A 23,888-nucleotide genomic window follows, 5' to 3' on the forward strand; every position below is an offset into this window, starting at 1 on the left:
AAGATAGAGATAACACATTTATTGGAAACTACAAAATAAATCACGTATATAGATGTGTTGATTTTACTTATAATTGAGTTATCATATTAATCAGTGATTAATTGATGAATATATCATAAAATGTGCGTTATAATTTTCAAGATCCCCCATGAATTAGCAATAAATTCCAATCAAATAATGAATAAATGTTTAATATATTTATATCTACTAACATTCATAATAATTGTATATGTACAATGTTCTGATAAGCCTAATGATAAATCAACTAACAAAGGTATTAGTTTAGTATCATATACTGATAGTGAAGAGGAAGGGGAAGGCGAAAATTTTGAGGTGGCAGAAGGAACAATAGAAAGTACCAAAACTACTGAAAGGGATCAACAAATTATTCAACCTGAACAAACAGACTTGTCAACTCATCCCCAACAAAAAATTCCTTACAATATCCCTCAACCATATTATCCTGGATATATACCTCCACCTTATCCACCATATCAACCTCAGCAATATGCACCACCCCCTATAAGACCAATTCAACCATATCAACCAATAACCCAACCAGGGCAGTATTATCCGCCGCCCCCTATAAGACCAGTTCAACCTTATCAACCTCAGCAATATGCACCACCCCCTATAAGACCAATTCAACCATATCAACCATATCAACCATATCAACCTCAACCCACTCAACCTTATCCAACTCATCAACCTTATCAACCATATTATCCTGGATATATACCTCCGCCTTATCAACCTCCAACTCCAGAATCTACTGATGAAATTGACGAATCAAGCGAATCTAGAGTGCATTATAAAATTGATAAGGGGTCCGAAATGACTGTAGAAAAAATCAGAAGATGTGAATCAATTAAATTTTATAAGAGAGATGAAAATGGTGAAGTAGTTAGGATGTCTGATAAAGATTACAAAAAATTATTTGAGGACCATAATTTATGCAAATATGAGTTTTATGAAGATCTTGAGGAAGTTAAGTTTGATAATGAAACTGTTTATTGTCACATGTTAGGAAAGGCTTATTGCAATTCACTAACTTATAATAAACTCAAGAATAAGTTTATTGTTAGGAATAAAGATGGATTCATTGAATGCAAATTTGACAAGGGCCAATGGAAAACAGGTTTCAAGGGTATTCCAGATTACGTTAAGTTTTATAGAAATGTTCAAGGTAATCTTGTTGCAATGACTAATCAACATTATTGTATTGAATTTAATTCAATTGGATCAATTATGTATCAATTTAGGCCAGGTATAAAGTGCTGTAAAGTTGTTGTTAGAGGACAAGTGGCATGGGAAAAGTATGATTCGGAAAGATACCCTACCGCAGCCTCCCTTACTAGAAGTAATGATGTCATAATGTACTTCGGTAACACATGTAAAGTATATGTGAAAAGGTCTAGTACCAATCAATATGTGTTTAAGTGTAAAAAAAGAAATTCGAGAAGTAAACGCAGTTAAATTTTTTAAGATTTATTGATTTTTTTATTAATCTAATATCCTATTCTATACTCATATAAGTCACTAATTGTATTGTTTTTATTAAAAATCACTGCTTAAAAATAATTATAATAGATTATTATAAAATAACCCATTAAGCATGAGATATGTAACGTAGTTTGTTATTTTTCTATAAATAAAAATTCTAAATTGAGATTAATTATTAAACAATTTCTAAGATATTTACAATTCTCAATTTCCAGATCCCCCATCAAAAAAATATAGTTATAACTTATAATGAATTTGTGTATAGCATACGTATATCTACTAATACTAATAATAGTCGGATGTGTTAAATGTGCTGATAAACCTAATCAGCTGTCAAACGACAAACAAAGCTCAAAAAAAGACCGAGATACTAATAATAAAGATAATAAACCTTTGAGATTAGTAGAATATGGTGATAATGAAGATAGTGATCCTTTGAAATTAGTAGAATATAGTGACAGTGATGAAGAAGAAGATTTTGAAAATTTCGAAGTGACAGAAACTAGAGATGAACATGAAGGTATTGATACAGCAGAAAGTCAAGCTACTGAAAGACCTGAACTACAGAAGCAAGAACCTAAATCACCTGAGACAACTGAACAGTTACAACCTAAAGATGATAAAACTGTTGATAAAAGTGATCAAGATCTATTAAAACAAAAGGGTTTTAGTCAACCTACACAACCAGAACCAGAAAACATGGTTCCAGGAGAAACACCTAAATATTATCTTTTTTCTGCCATACCTGATCAAAACGGCCAACACAAACTCATTCCAATTACTTATTTGGAATACATACCTCCTGTTCAACAACCTGTACAGTACTATTTACCTCAACAAACAATGCCTATGGTTGGACCATATTTAACAGTACCAGGAGCTCAATATGAATTTTATGGTCCAGAACAACCTATAATTTATTATGCACCAACATATCAGGATCAACAATTTTATGGACCTCCTTTAGCAGGAAACGAATTTCAACATCAATTTTATGGACCTCCTAACTACTGTCCTGAACAACCAGTTCCAGATCAATCAAAGGGAGATAAACAAGACCAACCTCCTGCTCAACAACCTAGTGAATGTGACAAACCAGAAGAACAGAATGGTGAGCCTGGAGAAGAAGGAGCAGTTGGAGGAGCTGAAGATGACGAAGACAACGGGTCTGAAGGTGGAGATGAAGAAGATAATTTTGATGTAACTGAAACTATTGGGCAAACTCAGGATCCTGAAGGTGATAAAAAGGAAGCTTATTGTAAGGAAATCAAGTTTTTTAAAATAAATGATAAAGGAAAATTGGATCTAATGAATGAAGAAGAGTTCAAAATTGAATATTCAAGTACAAATTTGGTAAGATATTTATTAAAAGGGAATCTAGAAGTATTAATGTGTAACGATGAAGTCGTTTATACTCATGTATATTTAACTGAATATTCCATTACAATTACTTATGATAAAATCCCCAATACATTTATAATTGAGTTTCCGGATTTTTTTCTTGTAGTTTTTTTGGTTAGAGGCAGTTGGAGATTACAAAAACGAAGACGCCCTGATCTCAAACTTTTTAAAGAGGATGTCACCGGTAAAGAGATTGAAATGACCTCTGAAGATTACAAAATTCGGTTGAGTTCAAGGAGGTCGTTTAAAATCATAATAATGAAAAATGTCCATTGCACTAAAGTTATTGTCAACAATCTAGTTGCATGGAAAAAAACGGATGATGATACTGATCTTTGTGGATTTGGTCTAACTTCTGGAAATTATATAGTCTTTTTTTTCAGAGGGTATATAAGAGTATTAGTTGTAAAGAATGGGCGTTATAAATTATGTTATACCAAACCAAATAGAAAATATTTATAAAATAAATCAACCTAACATACCAAAAATAATGCAATTATACGCAATTATTCATATTCAATCTGTAAAACATAAGTTATATTATTAAGAATTTAAATCTCAAACTTAGTTGATCATCAATATATGTAAACTGTAATTAATGAAACTGTATGAAAGTGTGTGATTTTAGTTAATGTTACACAATTTAATTTTTACTTAGATGTTAATAAATCAGATAGATCTTAAATATAAGAATGATAAAATTAAATTTATTGGTTATTTTAATTTTATGTGTATACATTATGATTAAAATATTAGTAACATGAAGTAGAAATATTAAATATTAAACTTAATCATTAATAAAGTGATAAATCGATTAAATATATAAGAATTTAGGTTTTAAAATCCCCCATAGGATAAATTTTATTTGAATTATATAATTATGAGGTGTGTAATATGCACATATATAATAACATTGGTAGTAATAGCATATGTGAAATGTTCAGATAAATCACCTAATTTACAAGGAGAAGGTAATGGTGGAAGTTTAGTGCCTGATTATAATGACAGTGAAGAAGATGATGATAATTATAACGTAACTGAAACAAGTGGAGAAACTGAACCTACTCAAGATCCGCAGACACAAGTACAAACTCAAGATGTAAATTATTATGTAACAGGACCGTCAGATCCTTATTCATCTCAACCTCAAATTATAGATGTTTATCTGCTCCCTGGTACCCAATCACCACCACCTCAACCGCCACAACCAACTCAACCATTACAACAATATCAACCACCTCAACCACAACCTGTAGCAGTGCAATTTTATCCTCAAGTAATACCTCATCCTCAACCAACACAGCAACCGTATGGACCATACCAGCCACAACCTCAATATTACCCTGGGTATCAACAATACGTACCTCCTCCACAGCCACCACAGTATTACGGACCACAACAATATCATCCAGGAATTCAATACGTCCCATATCAGACGTTCCAAATACCTCAACCACAGGTTGGACCACCTCTGCCATATCAACCTATACCTTATCAATTACCGCCACAACCTATATCTTATCAGCCACAGCCACAACATATACCTTACCAACCACAGCCACAAATTGTACTAGCTCCACCACCTCAGCCCATGGTACAACCCATGGTACAAGCTCATCCTATAACACAACCAATACCTTATCAGCCATCTCAGCCAATTGTACAACCACAAGATGTAACTAGTCAAGGACCAATTCAAGATCAGGCACAGGAAACTACTGATAAACCTGAAGAAAAGGGGGCTGTTGGTGAAACTGGAAAATTGTCATTAGTGTTTTTGAAAAAAAATAATCAAGGGGATTTGGTTGAGATGACAAAGGAAGATTACAATGAAAAATCTTCTGGTGTAAATGTAGACAAATATTCGTTTAAAGCAAACCTTGAAGAAATGATATATAATGGTGAAAGTATTTATAAACATAAAAGTGAAAAACATTATAACAAAAGTTTAACTCATAACAAAAAGTTTAATGTATTTATTTTTCGTTTTTTAAATGGATTTGTTTGCGTCGAAAATATTAAAGGGACGTGGGTACAAACAGGACGCACTGTTCCCACTTTTATTAAATTTTTTTCACGAGATAAAAATGGTAAAGACTTTTTACTTAATGAAGGACATTACGATCTTTCACTTACTTGTTCTAAATCTTTTAGATATAGATTTTTATCAGATGTTACGTGTACTAAAATTATTGTTAAAGATCTGATTGCTTGGGAACAAAGTACTGAAGGTTATCCCTCAACAGTAACTTTTACTATTAAAGGAAATGTAATGCTTCTTTTTGAAGATTTTACTATTGTTTTTGGAAAGAGTGGTGGAAAGTATAGATATTTGTATTCTGTAAAAAATAAAAAAGATTGTGAGGATGATTAAGATATCATAATTTCGTAATATATTTTAATATTTTAAATATATCAAGTATAAATCTTATTAATTCGAATTTATATATGTATAAATACCAGATACAGAAATTAATACATGTGTTAATATTATTTTATGAGGTGGGATAACACTAATGATTAAATCCCAAAGTCATACATTGCTTAGTATTAAGAAAATAAGATTAGTATAACTTTCCGAGTTAATATATTAATTAACAGTGAATTGGTAAGATGTTATTACTATGTGTGTTCAATATTGAACTTGTAAATAACGATTAATAATATAATAAAAAATAAGGAAACAAAATATTATCAGAATAAAAACTTTAGGTCTTTATTCTTAACTAATATGTTTAAATAATATTATAATATATATTATGTTGAACTGTTCAAATATGTGTTTACAAAAAACATGAACTATACATGTTATTTATTACAAAGTAACAAGAATAGATAAATAATATTATTAAAATTAATCAGATTGTGTTGGAAACTTTTTAAAGTTTTACTTATTTAGTAAATTTATTTACGCATATATAACATACCGATCTTATAATTTGCAAAAAACACCCTACTTTTATTATTTAAATATTTTCAAGTTTGGATTCTAAATTTTAACTAATTATATTTGATATATCCATTGGATAGTTTTTATAATTTGTTTGTAGATCCTCTCTTAGTAAAATTTATACAAAGCATATTAATTATGAGATGTTCGACTTACACATCTTTACTAATAATCATAGTAATTGGATATACAGAATGTGGTGACAATCCAAATGATGATTTAGCTAACACAGAAGATACTATAGAAAATGTCAGTGGTGATGAATTTGTTAATTTTCTGGTATCTGAAGCAACTGAATCATCAAAAGATGACCAAAAACAGGATTCTATTCCACAAACTTCTGGTGAAGTGGGTATTGAGGAAGAAACTCAAGAAGAAGCTAAAGTGTATGCAGAACTTCAGCCACAAAAACTTTATCAAGAACCAATAAAACAAGAATTCCAAATCAGTCCTCAACCTGTAGAGTACCACGATGATGATCTTTATGGACCTCATTCTATTACAGCTCAAACTCAATCATACTATCTGCCACCTACAGTACAGCCTCAACAGCAACAACCTACAGCAGAACAACAATATTTCTATGAACCGGAGCAACCACCACAAACATATGAACCACCTTCCACGTATCCAGTTCAACAATATCAACCTTACCAACCTCAAGGGCCCATTCCACCGCCTCCTATGGGACCACCTCTGCCATATCAACAAATACCTCATCAACCACCGCCTCAACCTCAACAACAAATAACCCAACCAGCGCAGTATTATGTACCACCTCCTATAAGACCAGTTCAACCTTATCAACCTCAGCAATATGCACCACCCCCTATAAGACCAATTCAACCATATCAACCATATCAACCATATCAACCTCAGCAACCATATCAACCTTACCAACCCTACCAACCCTACCAACCCTATCAACCTGAGCAACAATTTGGTCATTACCAACCACCGCCACAACAAATTTCACAACAAGAACTGATTTCACAACAAGAACCGATTCCACAACAAGAACCGATTCCAGAATATCAACCCCAACAACCCATTATATCTCAACAACCGGATGATAAAATAATTGAGGAAGAAGATGAAAGTGATAAGTCAATTGAAAAACCAAGTAAGAAACCTAAAAAGAAAGGACCTAAGAGAATTTATAAAAAGTGTCAAAACATAAGTTTAATAAAAAGGACTGATGATGGAAACTTGGAAGTAATGACAAATACAGACTATAAATCGATATATAAAGATGGTTCAAGAGAAAGATTGAGACTTTATGCAAATCTTGAACAAATATTTTGTGATGGTGAAAAAGCTTATCAACATGAAAAGATAACCCCTTATCCAAAATCACTAATTGTCAGTAGAAGAACTATGGGATTTGTTACTATTAGTGACAATGTACATATATTAGTTAGGAATTTAACGGGAAACTGGATAAAAATACTACGCATAGTTCCCGATTATGTTGAGTTTTACGGAGAAGACGTACATGGAAAAGTGTTTTTATTAACTGACGAGCAATATTATATGGATCTCAATTCTTCTGATACTTTTAAATACACATTTATATCAGGAATAAAATGTATCAGAGTTGAAGTTGAAGGCCTTTTGGTTTGGGAAAAAACTCCTGAAGATAAATATCCAACATCTATATCTATAATTAGTAAAACACATGTTTTGATCCATTATAGACAACATTATTGTGTATATGTTAAAAAAGATAATGGATATAAACTCACAAAAATCAACCCAAGAGCAAGAACTGATAAAAGTTGATTATTCAACAAATAAAATTTTATAATATATCATACTAATTTTATACATATTATACTATAAAATTATAGGTTATAAATATTAATATTCTTAATTTACTGTGTAAATTTTCGATAATGAGATCAAGTAATTTGAAATTAATTTAGATCTCAAATATATACGATAAATGATTGTAAAATTTTTATTTTCAAAACACCATTCATTAAAATTGTGAAATTTTCATAATGAATCTATGCGACACCTACAAAATTATACTGCTATTCATATTAATTGGATATGTGAAATGTGCAGATAAACCTGGAGATCAATCAAATAACGAGAATAATAGTTCAGAATCATATAGTGATACTGAAAGTGATGAAGAAGATAATTTTGATGTAACTGAAACTACTGGGCAAACTCAGGCACATCCACCGGAAGAAAAAAAAGAAACTAAACCTGTTAAACCAGAAAGTATATGTAATTCACTAATTTTTATGAAGAAAAATGAAGAAGGTATTATTGTCCCCATGGATGAAGGAGAGTATAAACAAATATTTGAGGATCCATATAAAAAAAAATATTTATTTCAAAAAAATCTTGAAATGATACTTTGTGATTATAAAGTTATTTATGAACAAATACCGGGAAAACCTTATACCTCATCTTTAACACATTTTAAAAATGAAAACACGTTTATAATTCGACGTGAGGGTGAATTTATATTTATTATCTGCCAAAGAAAAAAATGGGTAATATTCTCACGCAAACGTTCCGGGTTTATCAAACTTTACAGCCAAAATTCTAAAGGTAATTACGATGAGCTGGGCGATGATTCCTATCAAGTTAGGCTTAGTAGAAATGGAACATTAAGGTATGAATTTAACGAGAATGTTAAGTGTACAAAAATTATGGCTAAACAAACAGTAGTTTGGGAGAAAAAAGCTGATGACCCCTGTCCATTGCAGGTTAACATTAATTTAAAAGGTGATATTGTTCTTTATTATAGTAAATATTATATTATATTTACTAAAAACAATAAAAATCCTAAGTATTTATACAAAAAACCAAGAAAAAAAAGGCGTAAAATTAGACGACATAACAAATAAACATCCATAATATATTATTCTCATTTACATACTATATTTTTATATATATTATACTATATATTATATTGATGTGTTTGATAATTTAAATATTTATATAAATGGTTCATTTCAAATTGAAACTGACTTCTTTTATTATTAATCAATAATAGATTAGTAAATATAATTAGTAAATGTACATTATTAATTTCCAGATCCCCCATGGATTAGGGGAAAATATACTATAGAATGAATAAATTTACAACATACTTATATATATTCATAATAATTGGATGTATAAAATGCTCTGATAAGCCTGGTGATAAGTCAGGTGACAAGAGTAGTGGCTTAGTACCATATAGTGATAGTGAAGAAGATAATTTTGATGTAACTGAATCATCAGTGAAAACAACTGAACCTGCTGAAGAGGAACCACTCGAAGAGGAACCTGACAGAGATAAACCAGGACATGTCGAAGAAGGAAGAGAAAAATATGTAAAACAGGTGAGTGAACCATATAAAAAGGATGGAAAATGTGAAATAATAAGGTTCTTTAAAAAGAATAATGAAGGTGTTTTGGTTGAAATGACTGGTAGAGATTATACTGTATCATTTTCTGATAAAAAAATAGTTAAATATGGATTCAAAGAAGATCTTGAACTTGTACTTTGTAATGGTGAAACGGCTTATAAACATGTACCTGGAAAGGTTTATTATTCATCATTGACTTATTATAGAAATACCAACACTTTAATTATTGTTGGTGGTGGTGAATTTCTCCGTATCATTTATAATAAAGGGAAGTGGAGAGCAAGTTCACGCAGAAGTCCAACAATTCCAGAATTTTACACCAAAAATTCGAAGGGAACTTATCTGTTACTATCTAGTGAGTATTACACTTTTGACATTACCCCAACTGGTTCATTTAAATACATATTTATATCAGGTGTAAAGTGTAGTAAAATTATTCTCAATAAATTATTAGTCTGGAAAAAAACTGATGAACCAGAATATCCAACATCAATCATCATCACCTTAAGATTGAATGTTTTTATCTTTTTCAGAGGATACAGAGTTTTATTTGGAAAAACTGCGGGAAAATATAGACGAATTGGTAAATAATAAATGTATATGGGTATGATACTCTTAACTATCGAGTATACCGCAACAGTACTAATCTAAATCACAGGATTTGTTAATATCTATTATAAAGTTCCATGTGGAAACCCCCAAATGCTATGTAATGAATCGTATTTTAAAAAATTGGATTTTACTGGAATGAACGTTAGCACATATATCCTGTGACAAAGTGAAAACTTAAGAAATAGATGGATGATTAGGTCTGGCATATCATCAATTGAATGTTCTGAAAATTATAAGTATTTATTGTTGGCCAAAGCTGAGAAAATAAAATGATTTTAAAAGATGAAATTTGGAGAGATTCACTTGTGAAATATGTTGAAAGTATATTATATGAAGGTAATTTGTCGACTAAAATTAGAAATATTTAAATTATCCATAAAATAATGTTAAAAACATTGTATAAAAGTACTTGGATTGTTTAAATAACGGTTATAAATGTAAGATATTGTGACTTGATAAATTGGTAGAAATTTATCTCCAAGCTGTTAATAACTTGAACAAAAATATAAATCCTAAAAAATCAGCAGAATCAAGTGTAGATACATTTAACGAAGATTTAATTAGAATAACAAGTGATAAGGAAGACTAGATGAGACTGTAAGAAAATTAAAACAATTAATTTAATAAATTTATATATGTTATATTAAATTAGAAAGTAATTTATTTTAGTCCATCCCCATCGATAAAGATCAAAAGGATGGATTAAAATTTTAGGTGATAATAGGATGTAAAATTACTGATTAAAAATTTTAAGAACTTTGTTCTTGTATTTGTTACTCTGCTATGGCCGAAAACTGGCCGGCGCAAAGGGTAAAGATTCAGAGGGAAAGGCCTCCGGATCCGCTATTGTAATATTAACTGTAGATGAACAACATCGCAATAAATTCACAGAAAATGATTTAACTAAATATAAAATAGAAGAAAATGATTGTGAGAAGAAGTATAAATTTAATCCAGGAGTAAAGTGCGTAGGAATAAAGTATAAAAACGTTACGGTTTGGAAAATCCAGGGGAATAAATATCCAAAATCATTCACTTATAAAAAATATGATAATATATTTAAAATTGAGTTTGAAAACGGATCTGTTACATACATTTTTGAAGATAATATCTGGAAACCTTCCACCACTCAAGATATAATTCCATTTTCTACACATGAATTTTGTTCCAAACTGAAACTATGTAAGTGTGATCCAGTTGATAGTAGTAAAACCGTTGCGCTTGAGTTTGAGGTGCTTGAGTATCCAAATCGTGATTCATTACTGTATTTGTTAGGTGGTGAGTGTACTGAGTTAATGCTTGGTGGTAAGGTTCTGTGGAAACGTATTCATGAACCCTATCCTACATCTTTATACTTTAAATCATCTGGTTTGTTATATTTAAACTTTGATCCATACTATTATGTATATGCTTATGATGGTAACAGCTGGGTTCTAAGAAAAGATCTCTCGCATCGTTCCGCCGTTAAGTTAGATCCATCTATGTATCCCAAAGATATCACCATTGTGACTGAAAAAACAGTTGGTGAGTCCTTGAAGCTGGTTGAGAATGATACAGACCTGTACAGGGTCTATGATCATGGTAATGGAATATTCTTATACGTCTTCGATACAAACTCTAGATGTGTCGAGGTAAAGTATCGTGGTCATACTGTTACCAAGAGGCAGTCCCGTGGTCCATATCCAAGAAGAATTGTTTTTTATTCAGAATCTTTAACATTTGAATTTGATTTCGAAAGTCGGTCAACCGTTTATAGAGTATATGACGCTGGCTGGTACATATCTGATGATTCCAATAAGTTGGAACACATTGAGTATCAACCCCCTGACTGGATTCTAAAACATTCATATTACAAATTTGGATCCAAACTATCCCTATCTAAGCTCACAATAATGACCTCTGATAACAAAGATGGTTCCGGTGCCAAACCCATATATATCAAGAGTTCCATGTTTCATTGTAATAAATGGATTTCAGGGTACTTCTATCCAGTCAACGGACTTTATCTCGAACTCGGCTACAAAGGTCTCGTCTTTTTCAAGTCGACAGATTATCCTTATAGAGGAAACCCAAGAGTAGTCCTATTCGACCTTGATAATCATAACATATGTGTTTTCTTCGATACCGGATTCAAAGTATCTTTTAATCACATAGATGATTCCGATAAGGAAACAGTTCTTCAAGCTGAACGTATGCCTAGGACTGTGACTAAACCTGAAACTGATAGTGATAGTGAAACTGAGACTACACCAGTACAAAAAACTGTTATTACTCCAGCAAAGGCAACCCCTGCAAGTGGGACTAAGTCATTCACTCGGAGTGTGGTTAGAACCCCTAAGGAACCAGTTAAAACTAAGTCTCCCGAATCTAAGTTAGTATCAGCTCCAGTCGCCAAGGAACTCTCTAAAACACCTGAGACTAAACCTCCTGTCATAACAATCCTGCCCAAACCCATTCGTCCCAAATCTTTCACTAATGTCACCGTTGATATCGAGAAGAAACAGAGCACCAATGCGTTTAACTACTATAAGAATGACAATTTTAGAACATATGTCCCAAAGCCTGGTTATCTATTCAGTAAGGTTACCGAGCGAGCCGTAGTTATCTGGAAATCTAGAGATGTGTTTGCAACCTTTGTTACAACTAAAAGAAAAAATTTTCTAGTCATCCTCCTTCAAAGTGGTAGCATTGTACTATTTCACAAGACTAATGCTGATCAACCATGGGAAGACATAACTAATAAGAGATATGATGTAACTAAATTCAAATTCCTTGGTGAGAATGATGCTGAAATATCTACGTCTGATTATAAGGTTACTCTAGTTAAGACCGTAGTAGAATTCACATTAAATGATGGAGTTGACTGTAATAAGATTAAGTATGAAAATCAAGTTATTTGGGAATATACCGATAGTTTATTTAAGCAGTTTGAACTTGGCCTCGTTTCAAACGAATTCCATCCACTTTATAGCAGTGCTTATCGGAGAAAAGTTGATTATAAAGTACCAAAGCTTTCTCCTGAAACCGAACCAACTAAGACTACTGAACCCAAGCCAGCTTCAGCTCCCGTATCGTCTGTTACTACAACTGAAACAAAGGCAACTCCGACTACGTCACCTCCACTAACTGCACCTCCTGAGGCTAAACCTATAATACCTACTACACCTGAAGTAAGTGGAGAGGTAGTTACTCCAGCCAAGGCCGCTACTGTAACAACACCTGCTAAAGCTCCTAGTCCTAAAGTTCCAACTCCTCCAACAGCTGATGAATCTGCCACTCCTTCTACAACACCTGATGAATCTGCTACTCCTGTTGTAACAACACCTGCTAAAGCTCCTGATGCTAAAGTTACAACTCCTCCAACACCTGATGAATCTGCTACTCCTGTTGTAACAACACCTGCTAAAGCTCCTAGTCCTAAAGTTCCAACTCCTCCAACAGCTGATGAATCTGCCACTCCTTCTACAACACCTGATGAATCTGCTACTCCTGTTGTAACAACACCTGCTAAAGCTCCTGATGCTAAAGTTACAACTCCTCCAACACCTGATGAATCTGCTACTCCTGTTGTAACAACACCTGCTAAAGCTCCTGATGCTAAAGTTACAACTCCTCCAACACCTGATGAATCTGCTACTCCTTCTACAACAGCTGATGAATCTGCTACTCCAGCTAAGGCAACTCCATCTGCTACTCCTTCTACAACAGCTGATGAATCTGCTACTCCTGTTGTAACAACACCTAAGGCAGCTCCCAAGACTGAAGTTGTAAAGTCGACTGACCCTGTACCAGCAAAAGTTAGTGTATCGGTTGAGGCTCCAACTGGCAGACCTAGACCCAAGAGGGCACCTGAAGCTGCCACTGGTCCCAGGACAGCAGTTCCAGTTAACATCACTGTTAAAGAAAGTAGTAGTACGGTTGATTTCAGTGAGGATTATCTGAAAAATGTTAAGATATACAGTGCTAAGCTGAAATACGCATTCAACCAAATTGTTATTAGTTGTTGCTCTGGTTGCTGTAAGTGTGAGAAAGTCATATGGGAAACCACAGATCCAAAACAATATTTTGATAAAGTCTTCGTTGATGGTTTAGGCACATGTGCAACTACTAGAAATTTTAGTATTCACTTGTGTAACGGGTCTTTTAAGCACTTTGGTAAAAAAAGCTGTGGAGGTGGCTGGAGTGAGTATCCCAGTATCATTGATCTCGATTTAAAAACAAAGGATAGTAACATCCAACTTGACTTAATTGAGAAGGATAACTGTAGGACATATGTAGCTAAGCCTGGTTATACAATCAGAAGAATTAGGAAGAACAAGAAGTGTGGTTCAGGCTGTTGTGGAGAAAGAGTTATTTGGGAGTCCATAAAAGATAACGCCCTTAAGGTTGTACTCGTGGGTATCAAAAAGGAAGAGAAACATCTTTCAATACTACTGGAGACTGGAGAGCCTGTCTTCCTATACAAGGAAGGTAAGGGTAAGCCCTGGCAGAATGTCACAGCCAGCAAGAATAAGTTAACTGACCTGAGGATGTATGCCTTGGCTGAGGGGAATAAACAAATGGAGCTTCACAGAGGTCACTACTCAGTAACCTTATTTGGTACATTCTATGGGTGTCTGTTCTATGACGACGTTTGCTGTGTGAAGGTTAGCCATAAGGATAAGACTATTTGGGACAAGAAGGAGGAAAAAGAGTTTGGCAATCTGAAGGGAGTATTCCTTGATGTTACTTTGAATAAGTTCAGTGTAATGAATGATGATGATAGATACTGGTTATGTGAAGAGGTAAAGAAGATTAATCCCGTGAGGCTTGACATCAATGAGAAGGCCAGTACTGAAGACTACGATTACACTGTAGATCATAACAGAAATATTAACATATACACAGCCAAGGGTAATTCAATGTTTAACCAGGTGGCCAAGGGTCAAGCAGTTGCTTGGACGACCAATGATCCCACCAAGTATGCATCCAAGGTCTTTACTAGTATGGGTTTAACTATCGTGACCATATACTTGTTGAATGGTGATATTTTACACTATCGTAAGCCTGAAGGAGGTTCATGGAATCCGATTCCTAATAAGATATGCCTTGAACTCAACAGGACCTCAAGCAGAATTTTCTATGACTTTCATCATGATGGTGAGAAAAGGACTTTCACTGCAAAACCTGGATTCCTATTCAACTCCGTCATCCTCAAAAGTTCTTGGACCTGGCTAGTGTGTGGCTCTAGTTGTTGTAAGTCTGGATGTCTTTCAGATAAAGTTTTCTTGGACTCTCAAAAGGATGATCAATGTTCAACCAAGGTTGTAGTCTATGGTACAGAATCAAGTATCAAGAACATTAACATATTCCTCAAAAATGGTTCGGTTGTTCACTTTCATAAGGTTGGCAAGAAGTGGTTCTCAGAAACACCAATTGTTGTTGACATTGATATTAATAAAGATAATGATCTTTTCGACTATAGGCCCACAAGAACATTTGGTCACTTCAATCCTAAAGCCAATTTGACTATCGAGAAGATAGTGAAGAAAAACAGGGATATATGGAAGGCACAAAAAGATCATGGTCTCAAAGTGGTTCTCATGGGTTCTGGTAAAGAAGAGAAACATCTGTCAATACTTTTGCAGAGTGGCAACTTTGTACTTCTTCAGAAGAGTGGTAAGGGAGAGTCATGGAAAGATATTACCAAGAATAAACATAACTTCCAAGGGGTAAAGTTGTACTCTCTGGATGAGGGTACCTCAAAGTACCGTGAGTTGACTAGGGAAGATTATGATCCTACAGTATTCGAGTCTAGGTATGGCTATGAGTTTAAAGATGGTGTCAAGTGTTCCAAGATTACCGACAACGATAAGATTGTGTGGACCCACACTGATGACATGGAGTTTGGATATCCTAAGGGTTTATATCTCGATCTTCGTCAAAACACGTTCAGTATCACGAACCTAAAAGATCGCACAAAAGAACTTCACAAAGGCGAGGTAAGGAAGGTAAGCAGGTTCACTAAGGTTACTCTCGATATTGAGAAGACTCATTTGGGTGATAAGATAGATTACAGTCAGATTGAAACTGTATACACATTCGTTCCTAACACCGGGCATGCGTTCAGTAAGATATCTCTGGGAAACACTTCCATTTGGCAGTGTAAAGATGTTTGTGGTATTTTGGTTAAGACTAAGACTAAGGAGAATAAGAAATATGTAGCCATTTTACTTGAAGACTATTCCTTCTCACTGTTTGAACAGTATGATGGTAAGACATGGAACGATGTCACTGATAAGAGATATGACGTGACTGCACTTAGGTTCTACGGGGATAACGACAAACTTCTCAACGATTCTGACTTTAAGGCTACCATAGTTAACTATTCATATGAGTTCAAATTCAATGATGGAGTTACCTGTAAGAAGATCAAGTATGGAGATGATGTTGTTTGGAGACATACAGATGATCCTGACTATTCAACAATTAAGATGTTTCATTTGGGCCTTATTTCCAACAAGTTCTTAGTACTTAAAAGCCAAACTGAAGTTAAGAAATTAGAATATAAAGGACCAATTAAAGCTAAAACAGTCCCTGTGCAAACTCCTGTAATAAAAACAACTACCAAACCTGAACCTGCTGCTAAACCTGAAATAATATCACCACAAGTTTCAAAGGTCACTAGGGTCATTTCTGTCAGTGATACTGAAAGACCATCGTTTGTTGATCCTAAATATAATCTATTACAAACTTCTGGTGACCTAGCACCTGATAAGGTTAAGTTGTATTCAAGTAAATCAGGAGGAAACTTTTGTAAAGTTGAGAAATATTTTGATGATCTTGACTATAATCTAGAAGGTCTTCAATGTGAATTTATTACCCATGATGGGAATTGTGTCTGGAGACGTGAGGATGGTAAGGAATATCCCGATTCGATGACGCTTAAGGATGACGATACTATAATTGTCACTTTCCATAAAGTTTACTATATCTGCTACATGGAAAATAATGAGTGGAAATCAGAAATACGCTCCAGAGACGGCAAGGGTGCAATTATAAGTGGTCCATCGTATAAACTTGGCAAGGCTCCAGAGACTCCTGTTACCAAAGATCCAGATAAAGTTAAGGAACCTGAGCCAACCAAGGCTGAGGAACCAACTAAAGAGGCTCCTGAACCTGCCAAAACTACACCCATTGCCACAGCGGAACCAGTTCCTAAACCAAAAACTGCCACTAAGCCCGTTACACTTGATATAGAGAATAAACAATCCACAACAGAGTTTGATTACAAAAAGGATGGTAGTGATTTTCATTTGTATACCCCGAAGCCCGGGCATTCTTTCACCAAGGTAACCGAGAAAGAGAATGTTATCTGGGAGTCTAAAGATGGCATACCTGGAACATTGGTTAGAAAAAATAAGGATGAATTCGTTGCCATACTACTTGGTAATTGTGATTTTGTACTATTTAACAAGGATAAGAATACCAAAACCTGGAAAGACATCACTAGTCAGAGACATAACGTTTCCGAACTGAAATTTTTAACTGATAATGATAAAGAGATTGCTAGTTCCGACTTTACTCGATCCATTGTCCATGAGTATTCTTATGAATTTAAATTCAACACTGGAGTTAAATGCCTCAGTATCAAGTATGGCAACAATGTAATTTGGAAACACACGGATGATAACAAGTATAAGGACATAACGAAGTTTCAACTTGGTCTTGTTTCTAACAATTTTTTCGTCTTCAAAAATGAAAATACATTTAAGAAAGTAGAGTACAAAGGAGCAATCATTCCTCGTAAAGCTCAACCAACTGCAACTACTCAACCAAAGGAAGCTCCAGCTACGACTCCTGCAACAACAACTCAACCAAGTTCCGCACAACCTAAGGCTCCTGAAACGTCTTCTACTACAACTCCTACTCAGGTTCAACCTGCGGTCACTCCTGCTGCAACACCTAAGGTAGCTCCTTCGGACACACTCGTTACCCTTGACATTAGTAAGACCCAGTCCACAGCCGACTTCGAGTACTCCAAGAAGAGTAATTATCATACATACACCCCTAAGTCTGGAAGTGTAATTGGTAATGTTACTCATGGAACTACGGACATCTGGGAGTCTAAAGATGGTGTGTTTGGAACCCTTGTTAGAAAGAAGAAGGATGAACTTTTTGTTATCCTACTCAAGAACAACGATTTTGTACTATTTCAAAAGACCAAGAAACAGCCATGGGCTGACATAACCAAGGAGAGGCACAATGTTACTGAACTGAAATTCTATGGAGATAATGATACTGAGTTGAAGTCCACTGCCTATTTAGTTACCGTGTTTGAATTCTCATACAGAGTCACATTTAAAGATCAAAACAGCTGCAAGAAAATTAAGTACGGAGATAATGAGATTTGGAAATATACCAATGATCCATGTAAGCACTTTGAACTAGGTCTTGTTTCTAACAATTTCTTCGTCTGCAAGAATGAAAGCTCACAAAAGAATCTAAATTTCAAAGGGGGTATCATTCCTCGTGATGCTCAACCAACGGCGGCTCCTACAACTACTCCGACTATATCAACTGTAACAACTGCTCCTGAGTCACAGACGGCTACAGCTAAGGGTCAACAAGAGCCTAAAGCTCAGGATACTGACCAAGAAGAGGCTAAATCTGCAACTCCTGCAACAGCTGCGCCTACGGCAACTGCTACTCCTACAGCTAAAGTAAGTGAAGGAGAAGGTCCTGATTCAAAGGAAACAGCTGCCGAAACACCTCTTGATGTATCTTCATATACTCGTTTGAAGACGTCTGGTGAGACGCCACCGGATACTGTCAAGTTATACTCTAAAAAGAAAGGGGAACTTGTGTGTGCAGTTACAAAGGATGATGATGACTATGAATATAGCCTAGAGAATCTTGAATGTGAAGCCATTACTCATGATGACAAATGTGTTTGGAAACGTAAAGATGGTCAGGGTCATCCTCTGAAAATGATCTATAACGGTGACGACATAATCACTATCAATTTCGATGGAAGTTATGTTCTCTGTACCATGTTTAACAATGAGTGGCATTTAGAGGAACGTAAATCTGCTTCGACTGGTAGTGCACCAGCTCCTGCAACAACACCTGCTAAAGCTCAAGAGGCTACAACTCCACCTCAACCGAAAGCAGTTCCTGCAACAGCTGCGACTACATCATCTTCACCAGCTAAAGTTACAACAACTCCTCCCGAAACTAAGGCACCTACGGCAACTACTCCTGCACCTCAAGTAAGTGGAACTGAAGTTACTCCATCCAAGGCAGCTCCTGCAACGACTCAACCAAAGGCTGTTCCTGTAACTACACCTGCTACACCATCTGCGACAACTCAACCAAGTTCTACAGAAGCTAAAGCTCCAACTGCTACTACACCTCAAGTAAGTGGAGGAGCAGTTACTCCTTCAACTGCAACACCTGCTAAAGCTGCTCCAGCGGCTACAGCTCAACCTCAACCGAAGGCAGTTCCTACAACAGCTCCGACGGTATCAACTGCACCACCCAAAGCTACAGTGACTAAACCTATTGAATCTAAGCAACCTGAAGTTAAACTACCTTTAACACCACTTAACCCTGTAACTCTTGATATGGATAAGACTCAGGCCACACCCGATTTCGACTACGCCAAGGATATTAAAATTAAAACTTATACCCCTGCGTCTGGTTTTGGATTCAACGAAATTGTACTGGATAAGACTGTCATATGGAAGTCGAGAGATAAAATTTGCGCCACCTTGGTCGTATTGAGGACATCTGTTGCTGGGAAACACCTAGCCATCCTACTGAATAATAATTTGTTCGAGCTTTTGCAACAATCAGACAAAGATAAACCATGGGAAGATATCACATCTACCAGGGCTGATGTCACTAAACTCAAATTCTATGATGATGGTGACGCTGAAATCACTCCATCTAATTACAAGGTTACAATACTTCACTACTCTTATAGATACACTTACGAATTTAATGATGGAGTCAACTGCATGAAAGTTAAATATGCTGGCCGTGATATTTGGAACTGTAGCGATGATCAAAAGTTTGGTGGACCAATCAAGATTTTCGATCTTGGACTTATTACAAACAATTTCTTCGTGAAAAATTTATCTCAGTATAAGAAGTCTGAATGCGATTCAACAAATCAAATTCCTTTGACAGAGTCAATCGTTCCGTTAAACTCAGCGTCCGGAAAAAAAACTGTTTCTTGCGTACCAAAAGTGGCCGTAACAGTGCAGGTTCCTGTTGGTAGACCCAGACCCAAGAGAGTGGCTGGGGTTGGGGTTAAGTGTACTGGGACAGCAGTCCCAGTCAACATCGGTGTCAAATCAAGTACTGATACAGTTGACTATAATGGTGATAGTCTCAAAAATGTTAAAATTTACACTCCTAAGGTCAATTACGTATTCAACCAAGTTGTCATGGGAACGAGTGGGTCTAACTGCTGTGGTTCTGGTTCCGAGAAGGACATATGGACTGCTAGGGACGAAAGTGAGTATTTTTATAGGGTGTATGTCGATGGTTTAGGCGCATGTACAAATACTAGCAATTTTAGTATTCACCTTTGTAACGGAACCTTTAGGCACTTTAACAATCCAGGACATGGTAATTGGAGAGAGGTGTTCAGTGTCATTGACTTTGATATGAGTACTTCTAGCAGTAATATTGAAGTTGACTTCATTAAGAAGGATAATTATAGGACCTATGTACCTAAGCCCGGTTATAAAATCAGAACGATTGTGAAGGGAGATATACGTATATGGGAATGTCAAAATAATGATTATGCCATTAAGGCAGTGTTGATGGGTTCCGAGGACAAGCCCAAACGCCTTCTCGTTCTTTTACAGAGTGGAAACGCTGCTTTATTATACAAGAGCAAGAAGGGCGAAAAGTGGCGAGATATCACCTCAACCAAGAATTCTATTGCTAATCTCAAGATGTACACCATAGTTGACAATGAACACAAAGAATTGAATCCAAAGCAATACTCAGTAACCTTGTTTGATTCATTACACGGTTATGTCTTCTATGAAGGCGTTAACTGTGTGAAGATTGTGCTTAAGGATAAGACTCTTTGGGAACACAATGATAAAAATACATCTGGTAACTTGAAAGGAATATTTCTAAATTTGATTTCTGATGAATTCAGTGTCATGAATGATGATGATAGTTTCAAGCCATGTTAGGATCTATAGGAGATTAACTCAATAACCCTTGATATCGATAAGACCAAGGATATCCTCAGTTATACTACTTCAAGGATGGCGAGTTTTATAATTATGTAATTAACTCTGACCATCTGTTGGACAAAATTGCACTTTCCTGATATTTGGCTGTCAAAGATGATGTGCGTGGAACTTAATTAGCGTTTTTGATGTGTAAGATACCGACAATTCAAACTCAGTAACAATTTATCATAAACCCTGGTACAATTGGAAGATAACTTTAACTCCGTTTACCAAACCAATCACCGAACAGTGATTCAGTACAGCCAAACTGAATCACTATCAACCTGTAACACATCCCGTAGAATATTGCTTTATCATTACACCTAAGCATTTTGTATATTATACACGACTCAATCTGTAATACATTGTCTGTGATCCTGCTTATAATCATCGAAATTATATAACAGGATTTGAATCTGTAAATTTTAGTCTTCAAACTCGAGTTTTATGAAGACTACAACTGTTTCAATAGAGAGAAATGTTTCAAAAATAATTGTTGACATTGTAAAATAACAATGTTTGTAAAAGTAATACACTATCTGTTTAACTGTCATGACACTGTTCATAGCAACTCGCTGTAATCTTTTATTTGTATTTATATTTGGTAGTTATTAGAGTTTATTATTTTGAGTGTTTTTAAACATTGGTTTATCTTATACATGTTTTGTATCCAGTATGAATTATCTCCCAAGTATTTAGTTTGAGTTTAATATTTTATATTCCAGCATTTATTATTGATTTCAAAATTATTAATTTTGTTTCTTTCTAATCATTTTGTTCACTCACTCCACTTTCATTTCATCAACTAACACAATATCATATTTAACCACTCATTTACACTTTCCAATCTCATCTAACTTTATTACAACTTATCTTTTGTCAGTTATTCACTTTAGATCTGAGTTTTATTTTTAGTGGATTAGTTACCAATACCGCTATACCATATATACTCCCATGTATATACACTCTGTATATCATACCCGGTATGAATAACATACTTAGTGATAATAACATTCCAGTGTATATTGCCTATTTAAGGACTTGTTTAAACATCAGAAAGATTAGCACTAGTTAGTTACTGGGACTTGGGATATCAGTTTCAGGGATTAGAATCAGTAGTTTTGTCAATGTTAGTACTATTGATGGGACTGGTGTTTATTAAGTTACTACTTCTGGCATTTAATTTAGACCCTGTAATTGAGTCTAGTTAAGTATCTAACTAGTATTTCAAGTTTGATTTTTAACTTTGTTCTAGAGTTCTCGAAGTATTATTTACTTACTGTAATTGAGTTTTAGCTATTGTTTCTAGGATAAGTATATAGAAGTACCAATAGTGCTAATGTTAGAGGTTCAGTTTTAATACTCTGGTTGAGTGTTTTCAACTTGTTTTAGACCCTAGATTTAAGTGTTTTACAGTTAGATTAGAGTGTTTTAGATTGTTGTTTTACAGTTAGATTAGACAGTTTCAGTCAAGTTTCCAGTAGTCAGTATTTACTAAGTCAATCTTTTAGATATTAGATTTCAGTGTTTTCAGGTGTTATAAGTTCTTTTTAGTAGTTTAAGTGTGTTTAAAGTATTGTTTTACTTGAGTTGAGTGTTTTTAAAAGTCAGTATTTGATTTTGTGTTTTTAGATTAACTTGTTTTTAGAGTGTTATAGATTAGAGTTTTGCTTTGTTTGAGTTGAGTGTTTTCAGTTGTTTTTAGTAGTTTTTAGTAGTAAGTTTTTGTAAATCAGTATTTTGCCTTTTCGATTTGAGTGTTTTAAGTGTTTTAGATTAAGTAGTTTTCAGTGTTTAGAGACAGTTTTTGAGTGATTTCAGTAGTTTTTAGAGTAGATTTTACAGTAAATTTCAGTGTTCTTTACTATTCTTTTACTATGTTTGAGTACTTTTCAATGTTATTTCACTATGTTAGAGTAGATTTATGTGTTTAACATTGTGTTTGAGTGTTCTTTACTATTATTTCAGTAGGTTAGAGTATTTTTAAGTATTTTAAAAGTCAGTTTTATAGCCTTTTTGAGTTTTTTAGATTATGTTTGAGTATTATTTTACAGTAGTTTTGAATGTTTAAAGTGTTTTTAAGTTGTTTTTATAGTAGAATGAGTGTTATAGACTCTAGAGTTGAGTACTTTGGAGGTCTTTAAATTGAGTTTTTTGAAATTCTATCTGTTTGTTTCATATTAAGACATTAAATTTCCCCACACTTGTGTAATTGATCCTAGAGTTGAGGGTTTTCAAATTGGTATTACTTTAGACTTTAGACCCCACAGTAGATTAGTCTTTTTGACCCTCAAGTTAAGGGTTTAGTATTATCCCCACAAGTATTTTAGATTCTTTAGGACATTAGGTTTTAGGGTTTAGGGTTTAGGGTTTAGGGTTTAGGGTTTAGGGTTTTAGGGTTTTAGGGTTTTAGGGTTTAGGGTTTTAGGGTTTTAGGGTTTAGGGTTTAGGGTTTAGGGTTTAGGGTTTTAGGGTTTTAGGGTTTTAGGGTTTTAGGTTTTAGGGTTTAGGGTTTAGGGTTTAGGGTTTAGGGTTTAGGGTTTTAGGGTTTTAGGGTTTTAGGGTTTAGGGTTTAGGGTTTAGGGTTTAGGGTTTTAGGGTTTTAGGGTTTTAGGGTTTAGGGTTTTAGGTTTTAGGGTTTAGGGTTTAGGGTTTTAGGGTTTTAGGGTTTTAGGGTTTTAGGGTTTAGGGTTTTAGGGTTTAGGGTTTAGGGTTTAGGGTTTTAGGGTTTTAGGGTTTTAGGGTTTTAGGGTTTTAGGGTTTAGGTTTAGGGTTTAGGGTTTAGGTTTTAGGTTTTAGGGTTTTAGG

General features: G+C 34.5%; 8 protein-coding genes across 8 annotated transcripts; all 8 read left to right on the forward strand.

The window, feature by feature from the left end:
• Window positions 1-120: 120 nt before the first annotated feature.
• Window positions 121-1,526, forward strand: TpMuguga_04g00918 (SVSP family protein; the record flags this gene model as incomplete). Its single annotated transcript, XM_759462.2, has 1 exon — window positions 121-1,526. The coding sequence occupies one exon, from the start codon at window positions 121-123 to the stop codon at window positions 1,474-1,476; it is 1,356 nt and encodes a 451-aa protein (XP_764555.2). The 3' UTR covers window positions 1,477-1,526.
• A 226-nt stretch (window positions 1,527-1,752) lies between these two features.
• On the forward strand, window positions 1,753-3,503 carry TpMuguga_04g00927 (SVSP family protein; the record flags this gene model as incomplete). Its single annotated transcript, XM_759463.2, has 1 exon — window positions 1,753-3,503. The coding sequence occupies one exon, from the start codon at window positions 1,753-1,755 to the stop codon at window positions 3,364-3,366; it is 1,614 nt and encodes a 537-aa protein (XP_764556.1). The 3' UTR covers window positions 3,367-3,503.
• A 197-nt stretch (window positions 3,504-3,700) lies between these two features.
• Window positions 3,701-5,345, forward strand: TpMuguga_04g00919 (SVSP family protein). The gene has a single exon (XM_061306109.1). The coding sequence runs from the start codon at window positions 3,785-3,787 to the stop codon at window positions 5,276-5,278; it is 1,494 nt and encodes a 497-aa protein (XP_061161266.1). The 5' UTR covers window positions 3,701-3,784; the 3' UTR covers window positions 5,279-5,345.
• Window positions 5,346-5,992: 647 nt separating this feature from the next.
• Window positions 5,993-7,676, forward strand: TpMuguga_04g00920 (SVSP family protein; the record flags this gene model as incomplete). The annotated part of the gene is made up of 1 exon (XM_759465.2): window positions 5,993-7,676. The coding sequence occupies one exon, from the start codon at window positions 5,993-5,995 to the stop codon at window positions 7,634-7,636; it is 1,644 nt and encodes a 547-aa protein (XP_764558.1). The 3' UTR covers window positions 7,637-7,676.
• A 181-nt stretch (window positions 7,677-7,857) lies between these two features.
• TpMuguga_04g00928 (SVSP family protein) lies at window positions 7,858-8,729 on the forward strand (the record flags this gene model as incomplete). Its single annotated transcript, XM_759466.2, has 1 exon — window positions 7,858-8,729. One exon carries the CDS (start codon window positions 7,858-7,860, stop codon window positions 8,719-8,721), a length of 864 nt encoding a protein of 287 aa, XP_764559.1. The 3' UTR covers window positions 8,722-8,729.
• Window positions 8,730-8,955: 226 nt separating this feature from the next.
• Window positions 8,956-9,819, forward strand: TpMuguga_04g00921 (SVSP family protein; the record flags this gene model as incomplete). The annotated part of the gene is made up of 1 exon (XM_759467.2): window positions 8,956-9,819. The coding sequence occupies exon 1, from the start codon at window positions 9,283-9,285 to the stop codon at window positions 9,817-9,819; it is 537 nt and encodes a 178-aa protein (XP_764560.2). The 5' UTR covers window positions 8,956-9,282.
• Window positions 9,820-10,109: 290 nt separating this feature from the next.
• On the forward strand, window positions 10,110-10,692 carry TpMuguga_04g00922 (uncharacterized protein; the record flags this gene model as incomplete). Its single annotated transcript, XM_759468.1, has 2 exons — window positions 10,110-10,176; window positions 10,595-10,692. The coding sequence occupies 2 exons, from the start codon at window positions 10,110-10,112 to the stop codon at window positions 10,690-10,692; spliced, it is 165 nt and encodes a 54-aa protein (XP_764561.1).
• Window positions 10,693-11,135: 443 nt separating this feature from the next.
• On the forward strand, window positions 11,136-21,674 carry TpMuguga_04g00929 (uncharacterized protein; the record flags this gene model as incomplete). Its single annotated transcript, XM_759469.2, has 1 exon — window positions 11,136-21,674. One exon carries the CDS (start codon window positions 11,136-11,138, stop codon window positions 21,036-21,038), a length of 9,903 nt encoding a protein of 3,300 aa, XP_764562.1. The 3' UTR covers window positions 21,039-21,674.
• Window positions 21,675-23,888: the final 2,214 nt, after the last annotated feature.

This window comes from Theileria parva (genome assembly GCF_000165365.1).
Source record: "Theileria parva strain Muguga chromosome 4 map unlocalized ctg_529, whole genome shotgun sequence".
In the NCBI taxonomy this organism is placed as follows: Eukaryota; Apicomplexa; class Aconoidasida; order Piroplasmida; family Theileriidae; genus Theileria; species Theileria parva.

Excerpts from the sequence above, each read along its gene's own strand:
- TpMuguga_04g00919 (XM_061306109.1), top strand. The coding sequence starts at position 3,785 with ATGAGGTGTGTAATATGCACATATATAATAACATTGGTAGTAATAGCA.